Raw genomic sequence first — 21,373 nt, 5'->3', positions numbered from 1 at the left:
TAGCCCTAATGTAATATGTGCTTGATGAGAGGCATCACTCACCACTGGGGTTGTGGCATTCTGCACCAGCTGCAGCCTCCAGACCAGCCATGAGGGAAGGCACACATAGTGGCCAAATTATCCCTGTTCAGGAAAGGATATAGTTGATGTACCAGCCAAAGCTGGTGATAAGCACTCTTCACCATTGAGGTCACCTGAGTTTCTATGGACAAAGATGATCCCAAGAGCATTCCTAAGCTTCATACCTGTTCCTTCAGAGTGAGTGTGACCCCATCTAGAAAAGGCAACCCCCTCTCCCAGTTCTTAGACCTGTTGCTTAGTATTGCACACTTTAAAAACTAAATAAATGTCAATTCAAAACAGCTGCAGTTTCATACAATGCATAGCATGGCAGGTTTGCCTCTCAATGGCAATGTTTTCTAGTAATATGTTACCCATGATTAAAACTGCAATATCACACCTACTTCCCTGGGAGAAAGTCTCACTGAATTCTATGGAACTTGCTTCCAAACCGAAGTATATGGGATGGCACTGTTAGAATCTGTACTGACAGCATCATTGTCCTCACAAGGCTTTTTAGCTTTGTAGAGAGGCAAAAAGAGGAGGCATATAGTGGTGTATAGAATTATGTCTGTAGAGAAAGTGGACAGAGAATTTTTTTTGTTCTCTGAATAAAACTAGAACTGGGTCGCTCAAAGAAGCTGAATGGCAGAAGACTAAGGACAGAGAAGTACTTCTTCCAGCAAGTAGTTAAATTATTAAATTCACTGTCACAAAATGTGGTAATGGCCTCCAACCTAGATTAAACAATTTCACAAAGGATAAAGCCTACTAGCCATGATGGCCGCATACCACTGATGACTATTTTATCTACTACTGTATTTTAATTTTCTCAGTTGTTTACTGCTATTCAAGCCTTGAATTTCAATGTAGTTTATTGATCTCTTGTAAGTCATTTAAGGAAAATAAACACTCTAAACAGTGTACTAGAAATCTATCCGATAATTTTAAAAGAACCAAAATGACTACCTCCAAGATCAGAGGCAATGTGCTAAAGCATCGGGAGTTGGTATTGCCCTCATGTCCCAGTTGTGGGCTTTCCATTGCCATCTGGTTTTTCACTGCTGGAAAAAAAGATGCTGGACTAGACAATCCTTTGGCCTGATCCAGAAGGGGTCTTATGTTATTATTAACTGTATTTGGATTTGCCATTTAGAATGTTATGGTCTTGGGACAAAAAGGTATTAAAAGATTTATGTCATGTTTTCCATCGTAACTCAGCCATCTGAAGAATGCACAAGACAAAAAATATAACCAGCAAGGAGACACAGAGGTTCTCCCAGGGCTGGCCTGAAATTGCCTATTCTCAGAGGTCCATAGAATTATGAGCCTAAGCATATTCTAATAAAATGGAAGCATATATGTATTTTAATTTTAAGATCTCTTTACCTGTCTCAAGTTCATAGGACATGTTATATTTATTTAGACAAATCTATATTCAGTTTTTCCTTTCATTTTACCCCAGTGTGTAGATACTACTTTGTGGCATTTATAAAGCGCCAACACTCTTGATTCCTATATTCTTTGGAAGCTTAGAGCTTATAGATCTGCAGAAATACAATTCCACCAAGTCAATACAGACACATACATGCAATACTCAAAAACATTATACCTTACAGATATGTTTACCCATGGGCAGAACACAGAAGAATAGTGAACTAGGGTGGAGGAAGAAAGAGAGTGTCTCTTCCTTAATGCAGGGAACACCAATTAATTTGTGGTGTTCTGATTGTGGCCTCAACCAAAAGCATCAGATTTCAAAGCTGCAGATTCGGTATTTGAAAACTTTGCCCCCTGTGGCTTTCCTCTTTACTGTTTACTTAATTTCAGTGGCAAATGCTCTTAATGAAAAATTAGGCCAACTTTTGCATGGTTTCTCTTAAGTTTTCTAGGATTATATTATTAACATCATTATTACATTTATTACCTGCCTTCACCAGCAAGTCCCAGGGCAGGTTACAATAATTTAAAATTCTTTATTATTTTTTAAATAAATTAAATAATATTTAATTAATTTATAAAATACAAATACTGGACTACACAGAACAACAAAGTAAGGGTAAGTTACACCTCCTCTCATTTTAAATGAGTCGATTCAATAGTGTTGAATATATCTGTTTTCAGATCTGGATATTCGGTAATAAAACCTGTTAAAACAAATTATAGTCACAGGAATAGGATGTCTTCTGGAAACACGCTTCTCAGTTGTCAAAGGTCAGAGTAAAGATGTATGTCTCCAGCATTCACTGAAAGCTTTATAGCAGGCTTCCTCAAACTTGGTGCTCCAGATTTTTTTTTGGCCTACAACTCCCATGATCCCCAGCCAGCAGGACCAGTGGTCAGGGATGATGGGAATTGTAGTCTCAAAACATGGAGGGCCGAGTGAGTAAGCTTGCTTTATAGTGAAGGTGCCAGATACATCTCTGTGAGGAGGAAATTCCAAAACTCAGAGGCTATCACAGAGCATGTCTTCTCCCAGGGTGTCACCTGTTGAGATTCTGCAGATGGTGAAACAACCAAAAGGGTATCCTCTGGCAATATTAGAATGCTACAGGAAAGGAGTAAGCCTTTCAGGTATTTTTGGCCTAAGTCATGTAGGGTTTTCAACACTAATGTGAGCACCTTGAACTAGGCCCAGAAACAAAATGGTAACTAGTGCAGCTGTTTTAAAATAGGGATTATACAAGAGTTCTAAGGAAAACCCTAGCCAGTAATCTGGTCACTGCATTTTGAACCAGCTGAAGTTTCTGAGTTGACTTCAAGGGCACACCAACATAGAGAGCACTGCAATAATCCAATCTGGAAGTTACCAGATCAAGGTGAAACCCACAATGTGTAGCTGACAAACCAGCTGGAGCTGGAAACAGGCACTCCTGGCCACAGAGGCTACCTGGGCCTCAGGTGACTTCACTGGGTTGAGGAATATCCCAAAGTGACAAGCCTGATCCTTCCAGGGGACTGCAATCCTATACAGAACCTCTTCAACTCAAGACTTGGAACACATAATACCTTTGTCCTTTCAGGCTTCAGTTTCCAGTTGTTGGCCCACATCATTGCGTTCATACCTCAGCCACCTCTCTTGATTCATATGGAACAGAGAGATAGAAGTGCTACCCACATATTAGTAACACTTCACTCCAAAACTGCTGGTGACAGGTCCCAGGGACTTCATATAGGTGTTAAATAGCATGGGGGACGAGTTGGAATCCTATAGAACAGTGTTCCCCAACCTTGGGCCTCCAGCTGTTTTTGGACTACAATTCCCATCATTCTTGACCACTGGTCTTGCTAGCGAGGGATGATGGGAGTTGTAGTCCAAAAACAGCTGGAGGCCCAAGGTTGGGGAACACTGCTATAGAACACCACAGGGAACGCCAATGGTGTCAGTGGCCTTCCATAAATGCTTTCTAGAAATGACCCTGGAGGTAGGAGTGGAACCACTGAAATACAGTGCCCTCAAACACCACCTCATTGAGCTGCTCCAGAAGGATGCCATGGTCAATGGTATCAAAAGCCTCTAAGAAGAATAAACAGGATTGCACTCCCCTCCATCTCTCTTCTAACAAATTTATCAACCACTGTGATCAAGACAGTTTAGGGCCATGAATGGGCCTGAGGCTAGACTGAAATGGATCCAGACATTCATTTTCCTCCAAGCATGTCTGAAGCTCAATTGCAACGATCCTCTCAAGCACCTTCTCCAAAAAGAGGATATTTGCCACTGAATTCCAGGTCTAAGGAGGTTCTCTTAAAGAGTGGACACACCACCGCCTACTTCAAGACAAATGGTTCCTCACCCATTCCAATGAAGCACCAATCACTCCCTGGACCCTATTAATCTCCTATGGTTAGCTTTAAGAAGCCAAGATGGGCAAGGGTCAAGAGGGTTGAACTGTACCTGGAAAGTCCAGCACAATTTATGAGTTTGCACAGACCTCATTTCTCCTCCTATTCCAAGAGAAACCAAAGCTTTACCCCTTACATCCTTCTCTGATCAGTAACAATTAGGAAAAAAGACTCCTTACCTCTACAAGACCAAGACAAGGGTTTCTTAGATCAAAGTTATTCCATTGTGGGTGCACACTAACACTAAACACACCTGTTTGTTTAAAACGAACTGATGCATGTAAACTGGGATTCGGCCTTTTGCTAATTACCAAGTGGAGGTAACGCATTGTGTGTGACTATACTAGTCTTCCTCTGCCTGGTGTCCTCCAAGCACTTCATGTCACAACTCCCATCAGGCCTAGCCAGCACAGGCTACAATTTAACATCTGCTCAGCTCATTGGGGGAAGAGGAGTAATCCTGGCAGATAGTTTTGAAAAGAAGCATTAGTTCTTTTTCCACCATTTTGAAACCTACATGGAGTCTATTTTTAAAAATAAACCATTAGTTCAGTAGTATTGTATTATAAACTGGACTCCCAAATTCAGGTCATATGGTTCATCATGTGTATTACTCTTATATCATGTAAAGCATCTGGAATTCTATCCCCAACCCTGAGACAGTGAATAAACCAGTTCTCAAGTCCAATCCTCTTTATATCAACCAAGTTAATCACACCACATAAATTCAAGGATGGGGACTAAGTACTTGTAGACTATCATATTCTCACTCTAACAGTTGTGCTTTGGGATTCCACTTCACTGGATATGAGAATATATTTCTAAACGGACTGGCAGCACATCACTTTGTGGAAACTGCTTATACATCAAGAAGATGTTCTCTGGAGGAAAAAGGAAGCTAGCGTCAGAAATGAAACAGAGCTATGGATAAAATTGTTGGCAAACACAGCTGGTATCAATAGTATTGAAATACCTTTTTTTAAAGAAAAAGGAAGGAAGGAACACACCCATCCACACATTTCAGTACATAGCTGATAATCCATCAATAACTACTCTCAGCAATCCAGGCCAATCTGAACCAGGACCCCTGAAGTGCATAGCTTCTCATTACCAATCCTGTGAGCCATCTGGCTATACAATTGGAAGATTTAGCAAGGGGTGGGGGTAGTTTCCCAACTCATGCAGCATGCCAGTCTAATTCCACTGGTCATGAAGAAAACATTCCAGCAAAATTACATCCAAGCTTTCCTTCCCTTTGCTATTGTGAGGGGGCACAACTTTATTTACCTGCCAATAAAGCAGTGTTCCCTAATTTATTCTTGTGTTGTTCCCTATCAATAGTTCTAGAGACAATACCAGCATGCTTGTTAGCGTTTACAGATAACAAAAGAACTCTTTTGGCCAAGCCACTCAGGATAGTTGTTTGCAGAAATAAATGAGCCATTGTTTAGTAGCCTTCATTTCCAAAACAACATCAACATTTATTCTACATCTGATATTCAGTTGTATTTTACCCCCATTAAACAATGACCCAAAGCACTTTTTCCACTGTTATAATGTGGTCCTTTTAAAACTGCTCTTAAGCATGTTCACCATAAGATAAACTGGACATGGACCCAATACTTTCTGAAAAATACATTTTCCTTCTTTCCAGTGATCACCCTGAGTTTACTATGATTTCTTCACTTATGTTAATAAGGCACACCACCAGCCAACGAAACCTAAGCCATCTTCCCTCCATCACTCTCCTGCCCACTTAGCACACATCCTGAGAACAATACACTGACCTCAGCAGTTCCTTTGCATCTCTCCTCACTCCTTTCCCCATCAATTAACAGAAGAGAGTGACAGCTGGGATACGTTTCCTCATTAGCTGGTCTTCAAAGCTCTTTAAATTTGCAACACCGGGCCCTCTTAGGTTTCCTTGCCTCAGAAACCGGAGGATGGCCTGGACCCCGGCCAGCCTTGCCATCCTCCCAGCACCAGAGCACGCCTGGGCTTCTCAGATCTTGCTGGGAAGCAAGGTGGGGCTGTAACCAGAGCCTCCCATCACCCACAGCCTCCTTCCCCTCCCCGGCCAAGAAGTTAAAGCCGCTACCTGAGCTGTCCATGGTGCTGCAGTCGAGCGGCTGGTGCTGCTGTCGCGCTGGGCTCCGGGCTGCTGCTGCTGCCGCCACCACCGCGGGGATCACCCCTTGTTTGCTGATGCTGCCGCCGCCTCCGCCGCCGCCGGTTCGCTCCCGGCTGCCGCAGAAGTCACCGTTGCTGTCCACGAGCTGCAAAGATTCATAGCCATCATTGTTGGTCTTTTTCCGGTAGCTCCCGAGGAGGCTCATGGGCTAGTCAGGCACAGAGGGTCTCCACTGGCATAAAGGAGGAAGCGGCAGCAGGAGGAGGAGGAAGAAAGGGAATCACAAGTGCATAACCTTCCCCGAGAGGCGGAGGCAGCCACACGCCCAGAAAGGGGGCTGCAGCCCCAGCAGGGCCTTCCTGGCGAGCGAGCTGGTGGGTGTATGCGCGCGCGGTGGCAGCCTCCCCGCCTCCCTCCCGCCGTCCCCGCCTCTCTGCCTGGAAGCGATTGGAGCAGCCTGGGCAAGGCACGCCTCGCCTTCCACGGACGAGAGCCGGGGCCTGGCCATTAGGGAGCACATCGCTTTCCAGAGATCTGGTGCCCGGAAGCAATCCGGGAGGCGCCTTAGCCGTGCCTCCGTTGCCATTGGGCTTCTCCTCTCCGCGCACAGAGCATCGCCAGCCATGCAACTGTCAATCTCAATGGTCATGCAGGAAGGGGACGCGGGGGCTCGACAGCAGGAGCAGCCCTACTGAAAGCTGCAGAGCTCCGCGTTCCACAACCCAGGAGTGTTCCTCGGTTTTAAGTCAGCCGGCAGAATTCCACAAAAGCGGAAGTTTTCCCAGCTCCCTCCCACGCCCTGTATGTGATGCATCCTCCACTCTTGACTCCAGCACCTTCTCACATCCCATTTCTCCCAGGTTTATTTTTTATTTTATTTTTTTTTGCCGCCTCTTTCCCTTGTTCCAGGAAGGGGCGAAAGAAAGAGAGACTACAACCAAAGGAAGGGGGAAGGAAGCCTAGAGCTACCCTGAGTTTGTAATCAGGATAACTGGAATGTTAAAAGAAAAGCGAAGTAGATGGGGATCTGTCCAACAATAGCATCCAGGTACATGTGGGTGTTAAAACACTGGATGCTATGCTAGTTAAAAAGTAAGTATTACTGAGTTAAACAGGGTTTTTAGACTGCACAGATTTGCGGCCTAAAAGGTGGCAATAGGTGGCCCATCTGCAGAAAGAGAAAAGCAAAAACAACCATATCACTGGAAGGAAGTGGCCCTAACTTGCTGAAATAAGTTGAGTTCCTTTGCATGCCCTAATGTGCTCCATTAAGAAACCTTTTCTGAAAGGAAAAGATAGTGCTGTAGAAACAGGCTCTGTCTGTTAAACCTGCCACCTATGGCTTGAGCCATTTTTTCTATAGCCTTACTACAGCTCTGTTTACAAAGGCTGCAGTCCTAACCATACCTCTAGGGTGCTTCATTTTCCAAGACTGTGAAGGCCTTACTATTCAGTTTGGGAGTAACACAGAACTACAAATGACATCAACTCAATTTAAGCAGCTATAGGGCTCAATGCAATTGACTTACAGCTGCTAACCTCTGTGACTTTTGCAAAAACTATTCGTGGGGTGAATATATGTACCATATATAAATCTAAAACAATTTTTTTAAAAAAACAAAACCTGATGGTGGGGTCAGCATGAGAAGCGCAGTTACAAATGAACTTCTCTACCATCACGTTGCAGCCTGGGAAACTGGAAGGTCTTACTTGCTAGATAGGTAGGAGTAGATTCAGGAAAAATGTTGCGATAGTAAATGATACAACAAAGTCACTATGGGGTGAAATGTTTTGAGAGTGGTGGCTAGAGGGTTTACACCATTCCCTAGGCCTAGAACATTAACACAGCCTGGGTCAACATAGAGGCACGTTAATGATGATCAGCCAGCAGAACTGTGACACACAAAAACATCAAAGAGCAACTGGTCACCATGCCCAAAGTCACTAGGTTTAGGATGACCTTAATGATTCATCTGTTATTATAGCAAATCAAAAGAAGAGCAATTATTTGAAGAAAAGAAAGAGCTGTTGGACTCCAAATTGCCTGGGAGCTGTACCCTGTCATTGAGAAGCTTTTACTCTTCCTTTGACCCACAAAAATCCCAGAGCCTGAGGCCTGACCATAATTATTCCATGATGTGAGAAAGCAACACAAATCATTCTTCAGCCAACATAAAAAAAACAATCATAGGCAATATATATTTTATGAAATAGAGTGTCAGAAGTTTTTTTGCGTTCTCATGCTTATATTGTCCTAGCTTCATTAACCCAGATAGAGGCTAGGTTCTCCTCTCATTGGGTACAGTGATACAGAAGGACTATAGAACAAGGGTAGAGTGGCAGTGAAATTGAGTGATTTCAGTGCAAATTCATTAGAATCTCAATTAATCCTTTCTGGGCTCCTGAACAAATCCTGTCAGCCAGGCTATAGCACACAAGTACAATGAAGATGATTAGCTTATTAGAATGGATTAACATTTACAGATTGATCATATCATACAAAAAGATTCTCCTCCGTTGCTCCTCCGCATAAGTTTGTTTATAAAATTGTGTTTCTAAATGCTATATAAGTTGCTGAACCAGTATAATATTCATACATATTGTTAGAATAGTCTATAGCAAACACAAAAAAGGTTTTGAAATGGATGATATTCTTACCAATATCTGCACATTTCGGAGATCTATACAGTGGTCTGTGAACATGGAAAAAGCTTTCTGCTATTGTCCCAGCTTCAATCCATGCACATTCTTTAGCACAAGATGCTGCTGCACTTTCATCTATGTGCAAAATGCTAAATGTTTGCAAGAGAATGCAACTAAGAACTACTGAGATAATTTGGATAAATGTAATGCTTTCTTTTATGCCTGCAGCTCACTGAAGTACATCAAGATGTGTATTCATTACTAGTGCTTATATTCATTACTAGGACTTCCACTCAGTGGCCTGTTAGTGATTGCATTTAGACTTCTATAAATTAAATCTGTGTATATTGTTATGCTCTCTCTGCTTGTCTGAGCTGTGACAAGCTCCAGAGGTTTGTGTTTTCCTTTCAAATGAAGGATTACTGGAGGTTTATTGGATTTTGTAATATTTGCATTTATTTACAAATACACAGGTTGAACATAGGTGAACTTAAAATATTCCAACTGACAGCCAAAGCCCACTGCTGCCACACTGGAACTCCAGAAGGAGGTAGCTGGCACCCCCAAAATACTGTTATGTAAAATGAAATTTGTTTGTTGCCACCTAGATTAGGAGTGGATAACTGGATCTGGCTGGTGAGCTAGAACCTTCCTACCCTTGTGGCACCACCTATCTGTCAATCACCTGGCATTATTATGATGTCAGGTAACAAGTTCAAAGGGGCTGGCTCTGTGCACCAATCAGCTGATTAGTGAGCAGAGCTATCCCTTCTGAAGTCCACTCATAAGCGCTTTGTACTGAAACCACCCCATCCCAATGGGTAACTTCTTAATGCAATCAAGCCCAGTGGGGCTTCCCGTCAATGGCAGTTGAGAAGCATACCTTCTGAAACATACAGCTGATGGAAGTTCCAAGCCACCTCCTTTTGCTGTCCAGCAGGCTATTTATTCAGTCCCTCAAAAATGTCTTCCTCTAACATTACTGGCATCCTGTCTGGTTTTGCTTGCCTTGTGTATTTCTTCATTGACTCACCAAATAAAGCAGCCTTTCCCTTTTTATTGATTATTCTCCCAAGGCTTTCATTTCAGCAGTAGTTATCAAGCAATTTCAGTCTGTATGTCATTCTCTTGCTCCTTTCCTCATCCAAGAGAATGAATGTGATTTCATAAAGAATGTATGAAGTGGGAGGGCAGGTGGAAAGAGGGTGGGAGGCAATCAATGAATTCTTCCACAATTATTCAATGGAACAGTGTCTGTTTCACTGTAGAATTGTCAAGGTGTTTGAGAAGATTGTGCAAGTGGCAGACCTTTCATAGAAATGAATCAAAGGCATTAAACTTTCCAAGAGCAGTTGCTGCAAAGTGTTGCTTTACAGAGGGTTTCCAGTGCTCAAATGCAGAGTTTGCAGGGCAGCAGTTGAAGAAGGAGCAAAAAGGGTTTTCTTGTGTGTGTGTGTTTCTTTGTGGCTGATTAGCTGTTTTCCCTGTGTAAAGGTCAGAGGGGGCAGGGTTTCTGTTGAGGCAGGGGATTAGCTGTGGGAGGAGCTTATCAGAGTTTGCAGGGCAGCAGTTGAAGAAGGAGCAAAAAGGGTTTTCTTGTGTGTGTGTGTGTGTGTGTTTCTTTGTGGCTGATTAGCTGTTTTCCCTGTGTAAAGGTCAGAGGGGGCAGGGTTTCTGTTGAGGCAGGGGATTAGCTGTGGGAGGAGCTTATCAGAGTTTGCAGGGCAGCAGTTGAAGAAGGAGCAAAAAGGGTTTTCTTGTGTGTGTGTTTCTTTGTGGCTGATTAGCTGTTTTCCCTGTGTAAGGGTCAGAGGGGGCAGGGTTTCTGTTGAGGCAGGGGATTAGCTGTGGGAGGAGCTTATCAGAGTTTGCAGGGCAGCAGTTGAAGAAGGAGCAAAAAGGGTTTTCTTGTGTATGTGTGTGTGTTTCTTTGTGTCTGATTAGCTGTTTTCCCTGTGTAAAGGTCAGAGGGGGCAGGGTTTCTGTTGAGGCAGGGGATTAGCTGTGGGAGGAGCTTATCAGAGTTTGCAGGGCAGCAGTTGAAGAAGGAGCAAAAAGGGTTTTCTTGTGTGTGTGTGTTTCTTTGTGGCTGATTAGCTGTTTTCCCTGTGTAAAGGTCAGAGGGGGCAGGGTTTCTGTTGAGGCAGGGGATACCCATCTTTTAGATTTAGGGGAGCTAGTCTCAAACGTTTGTTGGGGGAGACCTAGGGTTTTTTGTGGGGGAAGTTATTTGTCCTGTCTTCAAGCTTTTTATGATGGAGGACCTCTGTAGCCACCCCCAACGACACGATCTCATGATGGAAGGGAAGGGAACAGCTGCAGTCGCCTGCGATTCCTGCGCAATGTTTGCTATCTTGCCAAAGGTTGCAGGCAGCTTTACCTGCAGCAATTGCATGTTGATTGCCCTTTTAAAAGACAAAGTCCAGCAACTGGAGGAACGTGTAGCTACGCTCCAAAGAATTAGAGAGCTGGAGCTCTTCTTGGAAGCAACAGAGCACACCGTCCCCACCAAGGAGGAGACAGGGGACTCCCCTGAGAAGGAGGCTAGTTCACCAACACAGGAGCCAGATATATGGAGAAACGTGACTCAAAGAAGTAAGAGGCCCAGGGTTCACTCTGATTGTTTAGAAATACACAATCGCTTTGAGGTCCTCTCCCCTAGCATGGAAGACGAAGAACAGACTCCATTTGAGGATCTCTCCCTCATTACAGTCGATCAGGTATATGAAGACGAGCAGAAAAGTCAGACCTCAGGGAATGTGCAGGCGACCTTGGAATGGACAGCTCACGGAAGAACCCCGACCAAACCCAAGAGGAGGCGTGTAGTGGTGATAGGGGATTCCCTACTGAGGGGAACAGAAGCAGTGATCTGTGGGCCTGACAAGATGTCTCGGGAAGTGTGCTGTCTCCCCGGGGCTAAGATCCAAGATGTAACTGAACGACTGCAAGGAATCATAAAACCCACTGACAAATACCCCTTCCTCTTGGTTCATGTGGGAACCAATGACACTGCAAGCAATAGCCTCCAGAAGATCAAAAGAGACTACGAGGCTCTCGGCAGGAAATTGAAGCAACTAAATGCACAAATTGTCATCTCGTCTGTCCTCCCAGTTGAACGACGTGGCCCAGGGAGAGAGGGAAAAATAGTGGAAGTGAACAGCTGGCTTCGCAAATGGTGTAGACAGGAACGGTTTGGATTCTTAGATCACGGACTGCAGTTTCTTGAAGATGGACTTCTGGCAAGTGATGGGCTGCACCTCACAACGGTTGGGAGAAATGTTTTTGCCAAAAATCTCAGAAACCTCATCAGGAGGGCTTTAAACTGACTAATGTGAGGGAGGGAGACAGTGCTCCTGAAGGTAGGAGTCTATCAATTAATGAAGATGATCATCCAAATGTCATAGACCAAATGGAGCAAACAGCACGTGGACCTAGTGGTGGGAGGAAAAAATCCTTAAATAAGAGACACGGGGGAATGATTAATGGACTTCAATGTCTGTACACTAATGCGCAAAGCATGGGAAATAAACAAGATGAGCTTGAGCTCTTGGTACAGGAAACTAATTATGACATAATAGGCATCACTGAAACCTGGTGGGATAAGTCCCACGATTGGAATGTAATAATGGGGGGATACAATCTATTTCAGAGAAACAGACCAGACAAGAAAGGAGGAGGAGTGGCGTTATATGTCAGGGATGTGTATACCTGTGAAGAGATCCAAGATTTAGAACCTCAAAGCCAAAGTGAGAGCATTTGGGTCAAAATTAAGGGAGAGAAGAATAACAGAGACCTCATTGTGGGAGTTTACTATAGATCCCCAAGCCAAACGGAGGACATAGATGATGCCTTCCTGGAACAGATGGCCAAGCATGCAAAAGGAAGGGAGATAGTAGTAATGGGGGACTTCAATTACCCGGATATTTGTTGGACGTCAAACTCAGCCAAGAGCATAAGGTCAAACAGATTCCTCACTGGCCTTGCAGACAACTTCATTGTCCAGAAAGTGGGAGAAGCAACAAGAGGAACAGCCATTTTAGATCTGGTCCTAACCAATGTTGATGACCTGGTTAGTGGGGTAGATGTGGAAGGATCATTAGGCGCGAGTGATCATGCTCTTCTGAAGTTTACTATACAGCGGAAAGGAGCAGCCAAGCATACTAGGACTCAATTTCTTGACTTTAAGAAAGCCGACTTCATAAAACTTAGGGAAGTGCTGGGTGAGATCCCATGGACAGCAATACTAAAAGGAAAGGGAGTTCATGATGGCTGGGAGTTTGTTAAGATGGAGATAGTAAAAGCACAACGTCAGGCAATACCAATGAGACGGAAACATGGAAGGTGCCTAAAGAAGCCAGGGTGGCTATCTAAAGAACTTTTAACTGAATTAAGATTAAAAAAGGATGTGTACAAAAAATGGAAAAGGGGGGAAACCACGAAAGAGGAATTCAAACAAATAGCCAGCACGTGTAGACACAAAGTCAGAAAAGCTAAAGCACAGAATGAACTCAGGCTTGCTAGAGAGGTTAAAAGCAACAAAAAAGGCTTTTATGGGTATGTTCGTAGCAAAAGGAAGAACAAAGAAACAGTGGGGTCACTCAGAGGAGAAGATGGTGAAATGCAAACAGGGGACACAGAAAGGGCTGAACTCCTCAATGCCTTCTTTGCCTCAGTCTTCTCCAATAAAGAAAACAATGCCCGACCTGAAGAATTTGGAGCAAATGATTCAGCAAAGGAAACACAGCCCAGAATAACTAAGGAGATAGTACAAGAATATTTGGCTAGTTTAGATGTATTCAAGTCTCCAGGGCCAGATGAACTGCATCCAAGGGTATTAAAAGAACTGGCAGATGTGATCTCAGAACCACTGGCAGTCATCTTTGAGAATTCCTGGAGAACAGGCGAAGTCCCGGCAGACTGGAGGAGGGCAAATGTTGTCCCTATTTTCAAAAAGGGGAAAAGAGAGGACCCAAATAATTACCGCCCAGTCAGTCTGACATCAATAGCAGGGAAGATTCTGGAGCAGATCATTAAGCAAACAGTCTGTGCGCACCTAGAAAGGAATGCTGTGATCACCAATAGTCAGCATGGATTTCTGAAAAATAAGTCATGTCAGACTAACCTGATCTCGTTTTTTGACAGAATTACAAGCCTGGTAGATGAAGGGAACGCAGTGGATGTAGCCTACCTTGATTTCAGCAAGGCATTTGACAAGGTGCCCCATGATATTCTTGTAAAGAAGCTGGTAAAATGCGGTCTTGACTATGCTACCACTCAGTGGATTTGTAACTGGCTGACTGACCGAACCCAAAGGGTTCTCATCAATGGTTCCTCTTCATCCTGGAGAAGAGTGACTAGTGGGGTGCCACAGGGTTCTGTCTTGGGCCCGGTCTTATTCAACATCTTTATCAACGACTTGGATGATGGACTCAAGGGCATCCTGATCAAATTTGCAGATGACAACAAACTGGGAGGGGTGGCTAACACCCCAGAGGACAGGATCACACTTCAAAACGACCTTGACAGATTAGAGAACTGGGCAAAAACAAACAAGATGAATTTTAACAGGGGGAAATGTAAAGTATTGCACTTGGGCAAAAAAAATGAGAGTCACAAATACAAGATGGGGGACACCTGGCTTGAGAGCAGTACATGTGAAAAGGATCTAGGAGTCTTGGTTGACCACAAACTTGACATGAGCCAACAGTGTGGCGCGGCAGCTAAAAAAGCCAATGCAATTCTGGGCTGCATCAATAGGAGTATAGCATCTAGATCAAGGGAAGTAATAGTGCCACTGTATTCTGCTCTGGTCAGACCACACCTGGAGTACTGTGTCCAGTTCTGGGCACCACAATTCAAGAAGGACACTGACAAAGTGGAACGTGTCCAGAGGAGGGCAACCAAAATGGTCAAAGGCCTGGAAACGATGCCTTATGAGGAACGGCTAAGGGAGCTGGGCATGTTTAGCCTGGAGAAGAGGAGGTTAAGGGGTGATATGATAGCCATGTTCAAATATATAAAAGGATGTCACATAGAGGAGGGAGGAAGGTTGTTTTCTGCTGCTCCAGAGAAGCGGACCCGGAGCAATGGATCCAAACTACAAGAAAGAAGATTCCACCTAAACATTAGGAAGAACTTCCTGACAGTAAGAGCTGTTCGACAGTGGAATTTGCTGCCAAGGAGTGTGGTGGAGTCTCCTACTTTGGAGGTCTTTAAGCAGAGGCTTGACAACCATATGTCAGGAGTGCTCTGATGGTGTTTTCTGCTTGGCAGGGGGTTGGACTCTATGGCCCTTGTGGTCTCTTCCAACTCTATGATTCTATGATTCTATAATTCTATAATTCTATAAATGTTTTTAAGCAACTTTTAAAGTGAGTCAGGGTCAATATGGCTGCTTACCCCTATGCACTGTGGCTTTTGATGAGAAGAAATAGATATGAAAAGACAGCACCAACATAGTTTTAAAAGATGGGTGGGAACATTAACAAAGCTAAACATTTCCCCCACTCCATCAGTAGGCAAACCACCCTTTTTAGAACATTTTGAGGACCTGGATGCGAAGAAGCAGCTGTTAGACTGGCTCCTCATGAGGAGTGCAACCAGTAATTAGCCAGGATGCGCTACAGGTGGATAAGGCTGGTGCTGACAACACAGGCTGCAAGCCTCCAGACATCTACTGATAATATATAAGCCTCAAGAGGGAGTCAGAAGGAAGAGTGAAAGCTTCTAAATGGGTTGTTTAGTGCAGTGTTTCCCAACCGGTGTTCCGCGGCACACTAGTGTGCCGTGAGACATCGGCTGGTGTGCCGTGGGAGGGAGGCGGGCGAGTCGGGCGGCGAGAGGCGGCGGCGGCGAGGATCCGCGTTGAGCCGGGGGCGGCTCCGCGGTGGTGGTGCCGAGCGGCGGGGCAGCGCGCGCAAAAGGGAGGAGCGCGAGACAGCGGAGGAGGAGGAGGCCGGCATCTCCGGGCAGCAGCAGCAACAGCAGCAGCAGCAACTCCCGGCGACGGCTCCTCAAGCCCCGCCGCCGCCCCCTCCTCCGCCCGCTATCAGAGAGATTTGACCCCCTTGGCTTTGCTTGTTAACTTCCTTTTTACCAAACTCTTCATTTTGGGGTGGTTTCCTCTTTTGAAGTCAGATGTGACCATATTGAGTTTTCTTAGCGATTTGCATGTATATTTAACATAATAGCTTTATGGCCACTGCTCTCAATTGGTCCTGTGTGAGTGTCTGAGGGCCCTGCTCCTTCCTGGCACTCACCACCTGGCCCAGGGCAGGGCCTGACAGGCCTCACAGGGACGGTTGCTGTCACTGCTGCTGCGGCCCAGGGGGATCCGGAGGGGCGCAGAGTTATTTTTAAAATCTTTTAAAATTTTCCTTTTCCTTTTCCTTTTATTTTTTTGTATATGTGGGGGTGGGGATGGGGGTGGGATGGATGTTTAGTTGGGAATTTGTTTGATTTTAATGGATTTCTAATTTTTATAGTTTTTTATTTGTATTGTATTTTTGTTTTCTGAGTTTTTTTGTTTTTGTTTTGTTTTTATTGTTTTAAGGTCTTATTTTGTTCTGAAGGGGAGGGGTCAGGGCTGCCGGGGAGTGGGTCCCAGCCAACAAAATGGCTGGGGTATGTTCCACAGAGGGGGATGCGCTGGGACAACCAATCTCAGTGATCACGGGTAGGAGGAGGAGTTACGCTAAGACCAGACCATGTCATTACAGAGGAGGCAGGTTTAGTCGTTGTCTGAGGACTATCCCTGCCTCCAGGTCTGGTCCTGACCGGATGGATACTAGAATCAGCAAGGGATACCCACATGACCTGAAGGTGCTGCTGTGCAATGCCAGGTCAATGATTCATAAGACCACTGCCATCCATGACGTGATCATGGATGGAGGACTTGACCTGGCATGTGTAACAGAGACTTGGTTGGATGAAGCAGATGGGCCTGTCCTTGCCGCTGCTTGTCCACCAGGTTTCTCTTATGCACAGCAACCCAGGTCATGTGGGCGGGGAGGGGGGGTTGCAGTGATTTTTAGGAAGTCATTAGTTTGCACCAGGCGTCCTATTGGGAAGACCCAGTTCTCTGAGTGCATGTTCTGGAAGTTGGGCAATAGGGGCAGTACAGGATTCCTTTTGGTGTACCGACCTCCCCGCAGCACCAAGGATTCCCTGCCCGAGCTGCTTCAGGTCGTGGCGGATGTTCTCCTGGAGACACCTAGTTTGGTTGTCCTAGGGGATTTTAATATCCATGCCGACACGACCTTACAAGGGGCCGCTCAGGACTTTGTGGAAAGCATGGCCTCCATGGGGCTGTCCCTGAATAAGTTTGGCCCAACCCATAGCCGCGGACATGCCTTGGACCTGGTGTTTACCTCCATGGATGTTGGTGTTCTGACACTAAGTAAAAGCAAAACAAAAGAAGTGCCATGGTCAGACCACTTCCTGGTGCAACTGGACTTCTCCGCAACCCTTCCCCTCTGCAGGGAGGTGGGACCGATTCGGATGGTCTGCCCCCGCCACTTAATGGATCTAAATGGTTTCCAGAGAGTGGTAGGGGATGCTTTATCCCATGTTGATGGCCTTTCAGCTGATTCCCTGGTGGCCCGCTGGAATGTGGAGTTAACCAGGGCTATTGACTGTTTGGCTCCGAAGCGCCCTCTCTGATTGCATGGAGCCCGGACAGCCCCATGGTTTTCCACGGATCTGAGGGCAATGAAACGATCGTTGAGACGGCTGGAGCGTCGGTGGTGGATGACCCATTCTGAAGCTGACTGGACACAGGTTAGAGCTCAATGTCGAGCCTACCAAGTGGCGGTAGCGACGGCGAAGAAGGCTTTCTTCACCGCCTCTATTGCATCTGCAGAAAACAGCAGCAGGAGACTTTTTCAGGTGGTCCGCAACACTTTGAATTGTGCTCGGAAATGTACTGGGAGCCAATGTAGGTCTTTCAAGACCGGTGTTATATGGTCTCGGCGCCCGCCCCCAGTCACCAGTCTAGCTGCCGCTTTCTGGATTAATTGTAGTTTCCGAGTCACCTTCAAAGGTAGCCCCACGTAGAGTGCATTGCAGTAGTCCAAGCGGGAGATAACCAGAGCATGCACCACTCTGGCGAGACAGTCTGCAGGTAGATAGGGTCTCAGCCTACGTAACAGATGGAGCTGGTAAACAGCTGCCCTGGACACAGATTTGACCTGTGCCTCCATGGACAGCTGTGAGTCCAAAATGACTCCCAGGCTGCGCACCTGGTCCTTCAGGGGCACAGTTACCCCATTCAGGACCAGGGAATCCTCCACACCTGCCCGCCTCCTGTCCCCCCAAAACAGTACTTCTGTCTTGTCAGGATTCAACCTCAATCTGTTAGCCACCATCCATCCTCCAACCGCCTCCAGACACTCACGCAGGACCTTCACCGCCTTCACTGGTTCTGATTTAAAAGAGAGGTAGAGCTGGGTATCATCCGCATACTGATGAACACCCAGCCCAAACCTCCTGATGATCTCTCCCAGCGGCTGCATATAAATGTTGAAAAGCATGGGAGAGGACAGAACCCTGAGGCACCCCACAAGTGAGAGCCCAGGGGTCTGAACACTCATCCCCCACCACCACTTTCTGAACACGGCCCAGGAGGAAGGAGCGGAACCACTGTATAACAGTGCCCCCAGCTCCCAGCCCCTCAAGACGGTCCAGAAGGATGCTATGGTCTATGGTATCAAATGCCGCTGAGAGATCCAGCAGAACTAGGAAACAGCTCTCACCTTTGTCCCTAGCCCGCCGGAAATCATCAACCAGTGCGACCAAGGCAGTTTCCGTCCCATGATGAGGCCTGAATCCCGACTGGAAGGGATCCAAATGGTCTGCTTCTTCCAGGCGTGCCTGGAGTTGTTCGGCAACCGCTCGCTCAATCACCTTGCCCAGGAATGGAAGATTTGAGACTGGGCGATAGTTGGCCATCGTGGCCGCATCTAAAGATGGTTTTTTAAGAAGCGGTTTAATAACCGCCTCTTTCAGCGGGTCTGGGAAGGCTCCCTCACGGAGGGAAGCATTCACCACCCCACGAAGCCCATCGCCCAGTCCTTCCTGGCTAGCTTTTATAAGCCAGGATGGGCAAGGATCCAGGAGACAGGTGGTTGGTTTGACTCGTCCAAGCAGCCTGTCCACATCCTTGGAGGTAACAGATTGGAATTGATCCCACTCAACTTGACTAGACAGAACTCTAGCACTCTCCCGCCCCGGTCCTGCTCCCACGGTGGAGTCTACTTCTTCCCGAATCTGAGCGATTTTATCTGCAAAAAACTTTGCAAAATCATTGCAGGAGAACATGTGGCCCGTACTGGGCCCCGATGTTGCAGGTGGTTCCGCTAAATTGTGAACCACCTGAAAAAGTCTCCTTCTGCTGTTTTCTGCAGATGCAATAGAGGCGGTGAAGAAATTCTTCTTCGCCGTTGCTATCGCCACTTGGTAGGCTCGACGTTGAGCTCTAACCTGTGTCCGGTCAGATTCGGAATGAGTTATCCGCCACCGGCGCTCTAGCCATCTCAACGATTGTTTCATTGCCCTCAGATCCGTGGAAAACCACGGGGCTGTCCGGGCTCCATGCAATCGGAGAGGGCGCTTTGGAGCCAAACAGTCAATAGCCCTGGTTAACTCCACATTCCAGCGGGCCACCAGGGAATCAGCTGAAAGGTCATCAACATGGGATAAAGCATCCCCTACCACTCTCTGGAAACCATTTGGATCCATTAAGTGGCGGGGGCGGACCATCTGAATTGGTCCCACCTCCCTGCAGAGGTGATGGGTCGCAGAGAAGTCCAGTTGCACCAGGAAGTGATCTGACCATGGCACTTCTTTCGTTTCGCTTTTACTTAATGTCAGATCACCAACATCCATAGAGGTAAACACCAGGTCCAAGGCATGTCCACGGCTATGGGTTGGGCCAGACTTATTCAGGGACAGCCCCATGGAGGCCATGCTTTCCACGAAGTCCCGAGCGGCCCCTTGTAAGGTTGTGTCGGCATGGATGTTAAAATCCCCTAGGACGACCAAGCTAGGTGTCTCCAGGAGAACATCCGCCACGACCTGAAGCAGCTCGGGCAGGGAATCCTTGGTGCTGCGGGGAGGTCGGTACACCAAAAGGAATCCTGTACTGCCCCTATTGCCCAACTTCCAGAACATGCACTCAGAAAACTGGGTCTTCCCAATAGGACGCCTGGTGCAAACTAATGACTTCCTAAAAATCACTGCAACCCCCCCTCCCCGCCCACATGACCTGGGTTGCTGTGCATAAGAGAAACCTGGTGGACAAGCAGCGGCAAGGACAGGCCCATCTGCTTCATCCAACCAAGTCTCTGTTACACATGCCAGGTCAAGTCCTCCATCCATGATCACGTCATGGATGGCAGTGGTCTTATGAATCATTGACCTGGCATTGCACAGCAGCACCTTCAGGTCATGTGGGTATCCCTTGCTGATTCTAGTATCCATCCGGTCAGGACCAGACCCGGAGGCAGGAATAGTCCGCAGACAACGACTAAACCTGCCCCCTCTGTAATGACATGGTCTAGTCTTACCGTAACTCCTCCTCCTACCCGTGATCACTGAGATCAGTTGTCCCAGTGCCTCCCCCCCCCCCTGTGGAACATGCCCCAGCCATTTTGTGGGCTGGGGCCCACTCCCCGGCAGCCCTGACCCCTCCCCCCTAAGAACAAAATAACACCTTAAACAAACAAAACCAATAAAACAATACAAACAAAAACATGTAAAAATTACAAAAACATCAAAATAGAAAGAAAAAAATAATTCCCCAAGCCCAACCAAACATCCATCCCACCCCCACCCCCCACATACAAAAAATCCAAAGAAAATTTTTAAAAACATTTTAAAAACACTCTGTGCCCCTCCAGCAATAACAACTGTCCTAGTGAGGCCTGTCAGGTGGTAAGTGGCAGGAAGGAGCAGGGCCCTCAGGCACTCACTCAGGGGAGTCTTCCTGGGCAGCAGGCAGCAAGCAGCACACAATCCTTATGAGGCTTCAGGCCCCGCCCCAGGCCAGATGGTAAGTGGCAAGAGCAGGGCCCTCAAGCACTCACTCAGGGGAGTCTTCCTGGGCAGCAGGCAGCAAGCAGCACGCAGTCCTTATGAGGCTTCAGGCCCTGCCCCAGGCCAGATGGTAAGTGGCAAGAGCAGGGCCCTCAAGCACTCACTCAGGGGAGTCCTCCTGGGAGCAATGACATAGCTGTCAACTTTTCCCTTTTCTTGCAAGGAATCCTATTTGGAATAAGGGAATTTCCCTTAAAAAAAGGAAAAAGTTGACAGCTATGAGCAATGATTTTAAAACTATAAAAAATTAAAATGATCTGTATTAAAACACTGTGTAAAACACAATATAAAATAGCAGTCAACAATTAACAGAAGCTGCCCCATCAAAATACAAAATACTAAAACTTTTTTTTTTACAGTTTCTATTATTTGGCTTCGCTAAAGAATTACAGAACTATGCTCAACTTGCAGAAAATGCAGTGTAGCTTCAGGCACTGACAATGTTTACTCAGAAGTAAGTCCTGCTATGTTCAGTCGCGCTCAGAGTCCTGAGTAAGTATACTCTGCAGCCTGAGCTAGGATCTTCTATGTAGCCAGTCCAATTACTGGTTAACAAAGCACATCATGCATCTTGCACTGTGTGGCCAAAGTGCAGCAATA

General features: G+C 46.2%; 1 protein-coding gene and 1 long non-coding RNA gene across 6 annotated transcripts in view; one reads left to right on the top strand and one right to left on the bottom strand.

Annotated features, from left to right (window-relative positions):
- LOC308586818 overlaps positions 1 to 21,373 on the top strand; it is a 132,417-nt gene that overhangs the window by 32,646 nt on the left and 78,398 nt on the right. The gene's annotated exons all lie outside the window — the stretch shown is intronic.
- The window catches only part of DNAJC6 (DnaJ heat shock protein family (Hsp40) member C6), a 55,135-nt gene that overhangs the window by 30,575 nt on the left and 3,187 nt on the right, over positions 1 to 21,373 (bottom strand). For 2 of the 5 annotated variants that reach the window (XM_081193681.1, XM_081193684.1), the window contains exon 1: positions 6,005 to 6,530. In XM_081193681.1, coding sequence (XP_081049807.1) covers positions 6,005 to 6,242 — 238 coding nt within the window. In that variant the 5' untranslated portion in view covers positions 6,243 to 6,530. Of the gene's footprint in view, positions 1 to 6,004; positions 6,534 to 21,373 lie in introns of those variants that run through there. The other 3 variants (XM_081193685.1, XM_081193682.1, XM_081193683.1) reach the window with 3 other exon arrangements.

This window comes from Podarcis bocagei (genome assembly GCF_964188305.1).
Source record: "Podarcis bocagei genome assembly, chromosome: 5".
NCBI classification, from domain to species: domain Eukaryota; kingdom Metazoa; phylum Chordata; class Lepidosauria; order Squamata; family Lacertidae; genus Podarcis; species Podarcis bocagei.
The sequence above is the reverse complement of the archived record's forward strand: the minus strand, read 5'-3'. Positions and strand labels throughout refer to the sequence as shown.